Genomic DNA, 14,074 nt, shown 5'->3' with positions numbered 1-14,074 from the left:
ACATGTGAGGAGCGGCTAAATATGAAGCCGTTTTGGGAAATCGTGTTTGGCGATTTAAGAGTGGGGCTGTGGATCCAAGAATCCTGCATGAAACGCTCAACTTTTGATGCTGTGGGACCTCTTTTGGCGCCCGCTGTGCTGTGCCCAAGGCAGCTAGTTCCAAGCAAGATTTCCCATCGCTATCTACAATCTGGCGCCCTGTGGCCACGTGAGTCATTTAAATTAAAATTAGCATTTTTCATTGTAGTTTTGTGAAATGCGTACATTTCGATACACCTCAAAAACCACTCTCTCCAAGTACAAAAACGATAAATGCGAGTTTTTTTTTTTAAATGATCGTGTTTCCATTCGGGAGTATTTATTAACGCAAATCTAATTTGAGCAATTTCATAGTCAGTTGAAATGCAGCTAATGTTCGGTTTGTTTTTGTGCTTTCTTCATTGACATGTGTACTTTGAATACTTGTTTATCGCACTCTTATTTTATTCGAGAAGGGTATCTTTGTTGTAAAAAGAGCTGTACAAAAAGCATTTTGTTGTGACTATTATGCCCGTTTCATCCATCAGAAGTCAGAATCTCTTAATTTGAAAGCTTGTGAGCCCTCGTTCTCCAAAAGAAGACGTTGGAGAGAAATAGAAGTTATTTCCTGAAGCTCATTTTAAGTCATTGCCAAAGCTTTAACATGTTTTAAAAAGTTTTAAAAAATTGTGAACATAAGCCCCATTTTTTTTGTCCAAAGGCAAATAGAGTGAAAGGTAAATTTTACAGAGTTGCACAGCAGGCTTAATGCCACCTCCTGCAGCATGTAGGAGGTGTATGAGCACAGCCTCTACACAAACAAGCACAAAATCAGTTTGATTTTCACACATGAGCAGAACTGAAACAAAGACATGAGCTCCTTGATTCCACAAATAAATTGGGTTGAAGCCAGCATTTTTTGTTTACTGTCATATTTGGGCTGCAATTTGTTGCCAGAAGGTGTAATAAACAGCTGTTCTGCTCGGTGCTACCGAAAACATGGGGTGGCAAAATCATTACGTAGTTTGTGATTTTTTTACTAGATTTCTTTAAGATGGAAGATCCAGAGATAAAATCTTGATGGAATTCAGTGGTTCAAATTACCTTCAGTGTTACAGCAGATTTTGAAAATGGCTTACCTGTGCTGGATTTGATGGTTTCTTGACCGACAGTTTGCCCAAGAAGGTCATACTGGTTTAGGCGAGAGCTCTCCCCCTCCACCACAACCGAGTCGGAAGCATTTCGGGTCCAAGCATAAGTGACTTCTGAGATTGTGTACGCATCTATAATAAAATACATTCATAATTAGGATTATTGAGTAACCAAAATGTAATTTTTTTAGGAGCAACAGCATTTTGTTTAATATTTACTGTCAGAGGTACTCATTGAATTGTATTTAGTGTTGGTTAGGAGGATTTTTTTTAAACAGCAAAAAATATTTTCACATGGTAAAACTGTTAGAAGTCAGAGCTCTGTCTCCCCCTCTGGTCACCAGTGGGAACCAACACCAGAGTTCAACCCCCACTACATATCCCAGCAACCCCAGAGCACACTTCCTGGATGCCGCACACCTGACTCTCATTCATTCATCAACCACAGCATACTTAAGCACCGCACTGAGCCTCACTCAATGTGAAGTATTGTTTGTGCCACTTTGTCTTCAGAGTGTTATAGGTGGACCTGATCTTCTGTCTCCTGACCCTATTTCCGATTTTTGGATTCTGACTATCCTGTCTCTCCTCGGATAATCTTATGCCTCCTGACCCTGATTTACCTTTGTGGACTTTTAGCTGACCTAATAAACCGGCTGAATTTGGATTGAGCCGTCTGCCTGTTCTTGTGACAAAAACCATTGACTATGTGAGAACTGGACTGAGTGACCCATGGTGTTCCAAACAGGAAGTACTTGTTGGTTCCAAGAAGCCAAAATCCTATAAACTTCTATAGAGAAATAAATAGCTATCACTCAGACATCTTTTTCTCAGAATAACTATTCTTGAATAATCATTTTTTAAAAAGTTCTTGATAATCCTAACTTTTTTTACGATATTTTTTCTTTAGTGCAAGTTACTCAATTTATCAGTTGACCAATCAGATGCCTCAATAGAAGCATGTGGTCTGACGCTGAACGTTCCAAACATTTGACAGATTTCGTGTAGCCCGCTTTAAAGTGGTAGGGGTGTGGACTTCCTGGCCGCAATAAGGTTCCATACCAGGCACTGCTGATGGAGGATCTTATTTAACTTTATCATTTTATTTGTTTTCATTGAGTATTTTAGGTTAACTTTTAACTTGCTTATCTATACATTATGTATTCATTGATTTTAATCTTTTATCTAGTTTATATAGGATTGTTTTAATATCATTTCTGTTTTACTGCTGAGTGTGATTGTACATTTATCATAATTTTATTATAAAAACTGCTGTTGCTGGTTTCACTCTTAAAACATTCAAAGACATCGTTGCGCATTTAATTGATGCTAAATATCAATGCATGCCACACCTGGTCATCCCATAATAATCAATTAGTTAAAAATGTTCTTATCAGGTTTAAACAGAAAATGGTAATAGTAATGTTTACAATTCTGATTCCTATTATGGTATTTTTTGTGCACATTCAGCGTCTGTTTAACTGCTGAAGCCCCCCCCCCCCCCCCATGTACAAACTCACAACCACAGCAGTTACGCCAAACATCGCAGCCACTCTCTGACATTGAACAATCACACACAAAAACAAAAAAAAAAGGCTTTTCATCTTCAATTCCCTGGGGCATTTCTATCATCAGAGTTACTCACAGCTGCCAAATTTTAGTGGACAGGAATGAAAGTCCATGGGGAAGTCCTCCAGATGCATTGGGCACTCAGCATGCACAGTTAACCTGCAGCCAAATGACAGCAGACTTTACAATGCATAAAAGCCATCTGTAATAAAAGGGAAATTTTGTTTTCAGCAGCATTTACAAAAGAAAGATATCAAATATAAAGTTAGTAAATTACTTAGCCTAGATTTACTTTTATTTTGTAGGTTCTGTTTAACACTTTAAAGACTCACTCTGATGGGTTTTATAGGAAACAGTTTCTGCAGAGCTGCAGTAGTTAATTAGAAATTCGCCTCTGAGTTAAATTTGCGTGCAGCGACCTCCCCCCCCCCCTTTTTTTCCTTGACTTCCTGTTGCTGAGAGCTCTGTGTTTCTGCGCTTTTTGGATCTGGTCGTCTGCAATTGGATGCATCAAAATGGAGAGGGAGGTGGTGGTTTCTATGAAGTTTTTCCAACAACAATTTTTTTTTATCTGCTATTGATTCACAACGTTTTGAATAAAGAAATACTCAGAAATGAAATTCTAAGCTTTTTTCTATATACATGTCGCCCACAATCAGAAAAACACCTCAAGAAACCTTTTTAAAACACCACTGTTATCACAATGGGTCCTAAGCACCAGAGTTTTAGCTCCAGTGTTGACATTCTTTCCATTACCATTATTCTTCCATTGTTTAGTGTTTACCAACCCTGGGGGGTATTCCAGGAAGCATGTTTAAAAGACAAAATAACTCGGCAATACACAGTAAAACAGCTACACAACTAAACACATTCGGTCAAAAACTCACAATTAAACCCAAATCTGTCCAGACAGGCAAAGGGAATGGTATCCCACAATCCCTTGCGGTGCCGATCTAACAGTAGCACCAAAGTTACACCTACTTAATTGAATTAATTTGAATGCAAAATAAATGTCTGATAACTACATGTTATTTTTAAGCTCACTTAACTAAAAAATGATTTATCTTAACTGAAGCAAATAATTAAGTTAGATCAAAGTAAAAAAGTTTCTTTCCAACATCCATATGTGGTCTTATCACCCTCTCACGGTGGAAAAAGTATTATCTGAGCTTCTTCATCCACTAAATCATCTTCAAATGGACACGCCATGCTCCTTCACCTCTCTGAAAACAAATTAACCTTCAACTAAACCTGCTCCAGACCAGGTTATGTTCAGAGCATGAGTTGCTATAGCAACTTGACATACCCTGACACATACCTCCATTTTTGGAACCGAAAGCTGAGGTTATCAACTTCCTTAGCCTCAAACTTACCCTGGTAACTAGCATAACTTGCTTTCTGGAATACCCCCCTGGTCTTTGAAGCAAACTGTCCTGCATTTTTTCAATCAAACCTTGCTCAAACACACCTGCCTTTGATGACTGTCGTTGTCAGGCTTCTGCAGAGTCTGATGATGTGCTGAATCAGGTGTGCATAAGCAGAGCAACATGGAAAACATGCAGGACAGTTTGCTTCGAGGACCAGGGTGTTTATGCAATTATCTTCCAGTGGATTCTTCTGTAGCGGTGTAAAACAGCTTTGCACCAACACTTTACTACTTTAAAGTTCATAAAGTTCCTTACAGCTTGTGTTATTTCTTGCTGCCGGGGGATAAAGGGTAATTTTGGTTTATAGAATTAAAATTGCAAACAAAAAAGTAAAATCTTGTACCAAAAAGTGTTAAATGTTGTCAGAAAAGGCTGTCAAGCACCTACTAGTTAGCCAGCTCTTCACAGATTTTGCTTGATTTTTACATTTTTTGCACCAGATCTGTATCTTCACACATTCCCAATGTCTTTTCTTGAAAGGACCACATTTTCCCCGGACATGATGGGAAAATGCCCACTTCCAGGAGGAGTTTTAGCAAACATACTTCAGCATTCCTCAATTATTTTACCTTCAATGGGACAAGGCTATTGCACACTTCTCCTTATCACTGGAATTAAAACTGCTTCTCTGCTTCCATTCAGTCCTACATTTTAATCGGGGGGCATAGAGTTTTCTGACAAAACTCAATATAATAAAATAATTGATTTCCTGTTCTGCTGCTTTAATTATGTTGTGTAAAAATGTGAACTTGCAGCTGGATAGAGAACAAATGTATCTAAGAAAATCTAGTTTAACCCTTAAAATGCACCTGTGTTTTTTCCATCCACATCAGCTGTTTCAGTGACGGATGAATAATGTTGACCTGCCATTAAAACAGTTTTATTCAATATATAACTGGACGTTTTCAAAAAGGGGTTTTAGCTCTAAAGGCTTTGGTTTGAAATGAACATAACATGAGTTATGACACATAATTGACAAGGTCCTTCAAATCTAAATTTCTGAAAATGTGGTTCCTGTAAGTTTATCTTTTAATCAATTGCATGGGGGGTAAAATCAACCGACATCTACGTTTAGCCACACTTCTGACAAAATAAGAGCTTTACCATCAGAGCAGGGAGTACATCCCAAAAGAAGAACCACACAGTGTCAGAAAATGTGTTAATAATTCTTGTAGTTTAAAAAAGAAGCCATTTTGGTCACATCATTGATGGAAAGACTGTCATCACATTGACTGACTCCATGAATAAAGCCTTTATTTTTTAATTTAAGAAATCAATCAACCAATCAATTTAAAAAAAAGTATAAAAGAAGAGCTGAAAAATAAATGTGTGGCTACAAACTTTACATCAAATAAACATGAATTATTGTAGAAATTAAGAAAGATATATTAAAATTTCAATTTTAGGTGAAATATGTTTTTGACTTTACTTTTAGATATTGATTAAGGATTTTTTTTGTGTTGTGTAAACTTATTCAAACCTATTCATAATAAATGCATATGTTGCAATTGTTATGCATAGGTTCAAAAGAAGACGAAAAGTAAAACAAAAACTACTATATCTTAAAAATTAACAAAAATTAACAAAGGTTCTCTGCTATAACTGGCAAAGCAGGAAAAGCAGCCAAAAACACTAAGAATTGTGGGATTGTGGTGACACTGCAGGTCAGCTGTGCAGCATGACAGTTAATTGTGTTCATTTTCTACATCTTCAAGCACCGGGTTTCTTTTTAAGAATGGCAACACAAAAAAAAAAAGATGTATTGCTTTTCTACATTGTTTGCCTCAAAACTCTCCTATAAAAAACCTGATGAAAGTTTTTTCTTCTTGTAAATCGTCAGAATTTCATTGCTTCTTAATTTGTTAAATGTGTACATAAACAGGAATGGGTTTGCAGAAATGTCCAAATTACATGATAGAGTTTTATTTCACCTGGGGGCAACCTTCATGTTAAACTGCTGCGTAAAATGACAGATATGTCAGAGTTTAAATACCTCATGGTGTACAGCAGAGTCCCATCGTCTTTGATCCTTAGGAGTTTGTTCGGCATGGTCATGTTGTGAGCCACAGATTTTTTTCCGTTATGAAAGAAGGTGTCTGGGGTCCAGATCTTACTCGCCATGAGGTTGTTGAGAGGCAGAATGTTCATTGGTCCATGAAATGTCAACCTCTCATCCTTCCAGCTTTGCCGGAAGAAAACATCTATAGTGTACTCCTGAGGAAGGAGAAGACAAATTGGAAATGTCTTTACCATTAGTGAATGATTGCAACCTATGCAAAGAGGTCCTGTTGCTAAATTAAAGATCCACTCCAATGAAAATGGTGTTTTTAACATGATGATGGAGGACTTATGTGAAGAAAATTAAGTTGAAAACTGCTTTTCTGAGAAACTCTTTATTCAAATTGTTCTGAATTAGGAGCAGACAAAAAAATACAGTTTGGAAAAGATTGTAGTTATGATGTAGAAATTACAATCGACAGACCACTCCGCTCCTCTTTGCAGACAATTAAATGTCTTTGATTTCCTCGTCTCCCAAAATTGCAGGTCTGCGCAAGCTCTAATATTGCTCGCCATTATTGTTTCATCACTATTGTTAGGTTGGAGTTGTGAGGGGCTGTGAACTAGCAGGAGAGAGTGTAAACAGAGAGCTCTCAGTAACGGGGAGGTGAGAGGAAGGAGGGTGGGGTTGCTCTATGCAAATAGTCCCGTCTACAACTCAGAAGTGAATTTCTAATGAAGTACTGCCGCCTTGCAGAAACTATGTCCCAGGAAACGACACAGGTTTTTTATTTTGGCTAAAAACTGTGTATCCATAATAAAAAGACCACTAAGAACACTTTAAAAAATACCTCAAAAAATGATCGGAGTGAATCTTTAAGGAAAGAGTGTTCTGCTTCCTGCAAAAGTCATCAACAATGTTTGCTTTCTCCATCTGAAGGTGAAATCTTTGTGCCTCACCCCGATCCCAGGGTTAGTGCTCCTCTAAACTGGCTTTGAGTCTATAACACCCCCCTCCCCCCAACCCACAATCCTCTGCTGTGAAAAGAAACTGCACACAAGAGAGGATTTGGTGCAGAAAGCAGCGTGCTGTGAAATGTGTGTAAGTGTGAAAGTGAATGTGTTGATGTGATTCACAGAGGAGAGAGAAAAATGTGAAGAGGAGACAAAAAAAGTTTGATTTTTATTCAAACTGAAATACAGAACCACCCTGATTAGTACTATAGTAAGATTTGTTATGTTTCAAACAATTGTTTGCGATCATTTGTATAACCAAGCAAAGTAATATTTTATGACTCTTTATTTTGTCTTTAAATGGAAATATATATATAGAAAAAGGGGTTTGGATTATTTCTCACTTACCATAATTTATTTATGAAATGATTCTAAAAAACTTCAAAGACATCAATGGATCCAAACCGCATTCTGGCAGCAGTTTTTAGTTGAGTGCGTTAAACTTACAACTGAGGCTAGGTTTATGGCTATGAAGGTTTGAAAGCAGAAATGTGTTGTTTTGGATGACTTTGTTAGAATTTGACTTGTATCAGACTCTAAATTGACTGGAACCATGAAGTGACCCGTTCAGAATAACACACATGAACGCATCCTTTCCTCAGATGGGCTCAGCCAAAAATGGAATTTTTCATTTGTTGATTTTCAAAAGATCAATACAGAGAAGAAGGAATCTGAGGAAAAACATAACAAAACCCTGCTCTTGGGGTTTTACTCTCTTCAATAAAAAAAACACACCAGTCTCTGCTGACTGTTGTTATTGCTCCTCTGCAGATGAGCTGAACTAGGTGTGTTTAAGCAGGACAGCTCTGAGGACCAGGGTTAGGAGACACGTTCATCTTCCTGTTGGAGCGTATTTATTATAAGTGAAGCATCTAAGTGATGTAAAGTCAGAAAAATTAGAATTAAGATGGAACACAAATCCAATCTCAGAACAAATTCCAAGTGTCTCAGGTCAGAATTAAAAAAAACTTCTTATTGCCTGGACTGTTGAGACTGCCCCATAAAGATTGGATATGGGTAAAAAAAATTGGATTCGTGTCACTGTCTATTTTGTAATTACATCTCAATTTTCAATGTATGTGCATCCAATTCCCATGTCACAGGCCTTGTATTTGTACGTTCACTCTTAGGCTACATCCACACGAGTTTGTTCACACACCGGACAAGCAGGGAGCAGCAAGGAGGGGATTCTTCTTCTTCAGTTTTATTTTTAACTTTTTACTGGCGCTTGTCTGCCACCTACAATCGATAGATGCTTGGTGAACAAAGGTCAAAGCGGTCCTGCAAATCCTTGTCCAGGATTTTTCTATCACAGCTCTATTCCGATATATGATAGATTTTATGTCATATAATTGCACCCGGCCGGGCACAAATGTTTACAATGGTTGGCACTTCCATGTTTTGAAAAGTATTTGGTAGCGACCCATATGTCACTACAAGATCTGAGTCCCTGATTGGTCAAAGTTTTGTGTTTTTGTGATTTAGCAGATAAAAGTTCAACTGGTTTCAGGTTCAACTGTCTACATCCCTTTATGGAGTGTTCACACTGCACTGTTTGGTCCAGATCCAAGTTATTTCTCAGAAAATTCCAGATTGTTTTTTCCTTGGACAGGCAATGGCAAATACTTTTGCTTTATCATCTAATGTGGCCCTTTCTCAAGGAAGAAGGGAGAGAAGCAAACGATATTGATTAGAGCCTTCATCTTTTCTTTACAGAATATTTACAGATGAGACAATTTCAAGTATTTTGTGATTTGCTATTATTCATATGTTTATTAAGGCCTGTTTTTATTTTTCTTTAAAATGCTCCTCACCTCCATCACTTTGTCTTTATTTAGGTGTTTACTGGACTCTTTTGTTGTCTGGTAAGTCCGCATTTACACTGAAGTGAACTGCACCAAGTTTCACTTGCAAATAGACGGGGACCCTTTGTTTTTCTAGCAAGATTTAACTAGCTGTTTGATTTGCATCTGGATTGCAAATCAAACAGCTGAACAAATTCTTCAGAGGTTTTACAGACGACCAACAAGCAGAATAGTTATGACATTGACACAATTCTTATTCAATTGAAAATACAAACAAAAAAACCATAGTATCAGTCTGAGGAAGGGAAACTCTAAATAAAGTTCTAAAATGTTATGGTCTGAAAATGTATTGTAGTGCGGTGGTCCAGGTGATTATGTGTCAGAAGTCAGAATTCTGTCTCCCCCTCTGGTCACCAGCGGGAACCAGCACCAGAGTTATAACCACACTACATCTCCCAGCAACCCCAGCGCACCCTTCCCTTCCTGGATGCTGCACACCGGACTCTCATTCATTCAATCAACCACAGCATACTTAAGCACGTCATTGAGTCAAGCTCAATGCAAAGTATTGTTCGTGCCACTCTGCCTTCCTTACCAAGTGTTATATTTGGCCCTGATCTTCTGTTTCCTGATTCCCACTCTGTTTGCCTGCCGCCTGCCCCGACTCTCGCCTGGATCATGACTACCCTGTCTCTCCTCTGACCTCATGCCTGTTATCGACTCCTGCCTGCCTGATTTTAATTTAGTTTTGTGGACTTTTATCTGAGCTAATTAATCAGCAGCATTGGGATCCAGCCGTCTGCCTGTTCTTGTGACCGTATGACAGTCAGAAGAATAAAAGCACCAGAAATGTTTTGTTTCTTGTTCTTTTGTGCAGCTGTTTTGTTCTCAGACAGCATGGTCTGCGCTCCTGTCCAGTGACGTGCAAAAGCAGGCAAACAAAATAGAGTTGAGAAATGTGGACAATCCTATAGTGAAAACACCCAAAATGTCATAAATTATTATATTTGATCAATATTTGATTTGAATGAGACCCACACCCACGTGTGGGTCTCAATCAAAAGTATGCAATCTAAATATCCTGTGACTAGGTGGCACATGGGCAGTCATCCTAATTCCAGGACACATCCTGAATAAATCTGTCACAGCAAGGGGAATTATTTTTATTTCATTTCCTTTGTGTGAAGCATCTTTCTGGAAAAAACAACTTGAAGACAAACATACGTTTGATCCTTATGTTTGTCTTTTAAGGAATATATTTTTAGGAGTAAGAAGTTTTGGCATTTTTAAGGCCTGAGTGCTCCACTTATACACATGAGCAGCTCTGTCTGGTGTTAATCTCAAACAGCTGCAGCTAAAGTACAGACATAAATTTCCATTTTTTTTTCAGATTTTTGTCCATCCCTCTGCCTGTCTGTAGGTTAGCTTGAAAAAGACAGATCAGGCTTGAGTTAGCTGAAATTTACCAGGCAGTTCTCCCTCTGGGCCAATTAGTCACAGGAGATCACATGTGGGTGGTGATGTGGATCTGGGATTTCTGCCATACAGCAAAAGAAAACAAAACAAAAAAAAAAAACGTGCTGCTTTGCAGATTTATTGTTCTGTGTTATAGCCTGCATAAATGATGGCTTGTGTTCAGCTAAAAGCCCTGTGTTGTAATTATCATCCATAGGTCAGTGCATTGCACATGCAGGTTCATAATTGTGAAATCAATGTATCAGTCACTTGGAAAATGGGTCTTTATCTATAGAAGGGAAGTAGGAGATATGATGCGAAGGTGGCCGCCTGTTTCAGAATGATAAACAGGAGAGCCCAGGATAAACAAAGGAGTGACATGAATAACAAGAAGACTTTCAATAATGTATGAGATGAAAATTGTCAGATGAATAGACTTTGTGCCGTGGCAGTGAATACACGTCCTACTTCAGCGGACGTGTGGACAGAACAGACCGAGGTAGTCACAAATAGAGGAAGCAATAATAACAGCGAAATGAATTGAAAGCAAAAATATTTTCCTCTCCCTCGTCTGAGTCTGGAACCAGTATGACAAGAACCCTGTTAGGAAAGAACCAACACTGGACTCACCATGTCTGTGTCTGAAACGGGTCCAAAGCTGGTGACGTAGATGTTGGTCTTCACCTCAGTTACCCTGTCTGGGTCAAAAAAAAAACAACACTTTTTAAACAAAAAAACTCCACGAATACTTAAAGGCAGCATACACGACAAAGAAATTGATTCACAAATTTTCCTTTCCACAAGTTTTATGTGAATATTATTTGTCTTTTGTCTAGTGAATAATGATTGTTGTTTGCAATAGTTCTAAATCTGATACAGGTCCAAGGAAGCTGGATCTTATTTTATATAAAACGCAAATTTAACAAGAAACTCCATGAACATTTGGCTCCTTGTAGTAGATTTAGGGGTTGTCATCTGGACTTGGTTTTAAAGTTAGAAGACGTTTCACCTCTTATTCAAGAGGCTTTGTCAATTCTGAATTAGCTGGAAAGAGATGACCGGTTGGGGAGGGAGTCACTGGTTCCCCAACCCCCAGCTGAGAACAAAGGACTCTAAACGACCCGAAACCATGGAGGCTAAGTTGACAATACCATCCAGTTTCAGGTCTGACTCCTCCCCCATGAGTGCATATATACCAGCTCTTCAACCATCTAATTCAGAATTGACAAAGCCTCTTGGATAAGAGGTGAAACGTCTTCTAACTTTAAAACCAAGTCCAGATGACATCCCCTAAAACTACTACAATGGAACCAACCTGGATGAATGAGAGTCTTCATAGACATTTGGCTCCTTGGTTTAGCTATCAATGTTTTAATATTATTATTTTGTTCTTTTTTGTGTCGCAATCAAAAATGTCTTTTTCTGTGGTATTTGTCATGTCTCTTTTGTTTTAAAACGCTTTCTGCATTACTTTCTGTTGTATTTTGTCGACTTTATGTACAGATTGTCATTTGTTTCCTGTTGGTCTATGATATAACACGTGCACTTCCTGATTGAAGCTGAATCAAAAACAAAATTTTGATTAAAAAAACAAGCCAGTTTAGTCTACCTGGTAACCACAAGGTGGTTTATGAAAAAGGAAGAACCCTTCATTCAGTGGCATCTAAAACTGAGTTCTTTAAACAGCTGATGTGTGTTTCTTGCATTGTAAACACGTTCACAAATATTTAAGTGTGTTTGCATCCAGCAAATTGTTTTGGGCATTTTCTACTGTATGTATGTATGTATGTATGGAAATGCCAGAATCCTCTTCTAATCCAAATTTCACTTTGAGTAAAGAGTGCATAATATTTGTAACTGCTGTTACATTCAGGTATATTTGCAATCGGGTACTGTCTTGTCTTTGATGTGTGCTTTAAAAATAAAAGGATCAGTGTGCTTACTTTTATTTATTTTAGTTGTGAAATCAAATTTGAAAAAATACAATGAAAAAACCCCCCACAAAATAACGGTCTGAAGAAACTAAGATTACTGAATTCTAAATCCAAAAGATGCAATTAAAAAGACACGGCAGCTCCCAAAAATGCATAAAACCAATCGGGGGGCCAGAACAGCCGCATGACCAAAGAATGACAGGCACATGCAAGCATGGAATAATACGATAAAATATAACAATTTGAGAAGTTGATTAAAGACAAACTAATCATTATGGTACATTGAGAGCAAGAAACGTGGAAACTATCAGTGTAAAATCTGCAAAAAAGTATTGTTAACTTAGTTGACAGCTGCGAGCTGACAGAGACATTATATACATTTTCTGATTTCATGTCTAAACAGTTTTAGTTTGGCTAAAATTAACTCTGCTCTGTTTGGCCCATTAGCACGGATCATTTGAGCTGGTCTGAGGTCTGTCTGCCAGCGTTTCCAGCAGAGACGCCCCCAGCTTCTCAGAGCAAAGAACGCTGATGGCTTTACAGTATATCAGTAATGCAAAATCATATTTGGTGAGTGGCAGGTGATGCTATGACCGTAATAGCATGTTTAAATTTTAAATTTTAAGTAATTTAAATTATTTTTATAGACCGGTATGCCTAAAAGCATAGTATGGAGAAAGATTTTTAAAATTTACTTTGCTATTATGTTCTATTTCTGCTGCATTGGCATAGATTTACATTGGGCATTGGCTCAGTTCACCTCTGCATGACCTTCATTTGCTATATTTCTCATTGCACTACATTTACTGAGGGTTCATTTGCTTTTTCAAAGCTCCATGTAATTACAGAAATGCAGTCACGCATGTGCAGTCAAATAAACAAAAGCTTTCCAGGTTTCACTCCACGCTGCACACTCCATCAGATAACCTATGGAGAGAAATCATTCCTCCTCATAAGTAAAGCCCTCTTAGTGCACGAAAGGTGCAGCACTATTCATCTCCCTCCTACCAGAACCCATTATTGTAATAGTTTACAAAAGAGGTTGATGTTTTTACTGTAATTAAGGGTTTGTAGGGTTTTTCTTTTTTTTTTTTTTTAATCACAGAGTGATAAACAGCTTGAAAACTCCCCACATAGATGAATGATAAAAACCTGTCATTACTTTTTCTAAGTATCTAGGATCAGTTTTTTTATTGCATCTTCATTCTCAAAAAAATAATTACACTGTAAATCACAGACTGCATGATAAACTGCTGTCATGTTAATAAGGTAACCTAAATCAACAGGAGGCGGCAGGCTGCTGGTCAATAGGTTGAATCCATTCAGCAAGGCATATTGGTTATGTAAAGCAGATGCAATTATGTGGATAAGGTGGATCTAAATTGATTTTTTTTTCCTACAGCACACAAACACATTGATTTGATTCATTTACTTTACTGATGAATGCATAAAACACCCTGCACAGTAATTCTGTGGAGAGGCAGTGAGCCAATTAAAAGGCAGCTGGCGTTAAATAAATAAATAATATAAATCTGATATATTGTACACAAGGAAAGGAATTGCAGTTTGGGTTTCACCTGAAAGCAAAAACAATGTTTTTTATTTAGGGCTGGACGGTGGGGTAGTGGTTAACCCTTTGCCCTCACAGTGAGAGTTCAAATCCCAGCTGGGACCTTCCCGTGTGGAATTTGAATGTTCTCCCG

At 37.9% G+C, this 14,074-nt stretch overlaps 1 protein-coding gene across 1 annotated transcript in view; it reads right to left on the bottom strand.

Annotated features, from left to right (window-relative positions):
- Positions 1–14,074, bottom strand: part of gabra2b (gamma-aminobutyric acid type A receptor subunit alpha2b) — a 47,974-nt gene that overhangs the window by 20,955 nt on the left and 12,945 nt on the right. Inside the window, exons 4-7 of the mRNA XM_004073634.5 lie at positions 11,068–11,135; positions 6,159–6,379; positions 2,815–2,897; positions 1,158–1,301 (exon numbers count right to left, since the gene is read on the bottom strand). Coding sequence (XP_004073682.1) covers positions 1,158–1,301; positions 2,815–2,897; positions 6,159–6,379; positions 11,068–11,135 — 516 coding nt within the window. The remainder of the gene's footprint in view (positions 1–1,157; positions 1,302–2,814; positions 2,898–6,158; positions 6,380–11,067; positions 11,136–14,074) is intronic.

Source organism: Oryzias latipes, chromosome 10 (genome assembly GCF_053564925.1).
Source record: "Oryzias latipes strain Hd-rR chromosome 10, Olatipes_Hd-rR_3.1".
In the NCBI taxonomy this organism is placed as follows: Eukaryota; Metazoa; Chordata; class Actinopteri; order Beloniformes; family Adrianichthyidae; genus Oryzias; species Oryzias latipes.
This window is presented reverse-complemented; position numbering and strand designations above follow the sequence as displayed.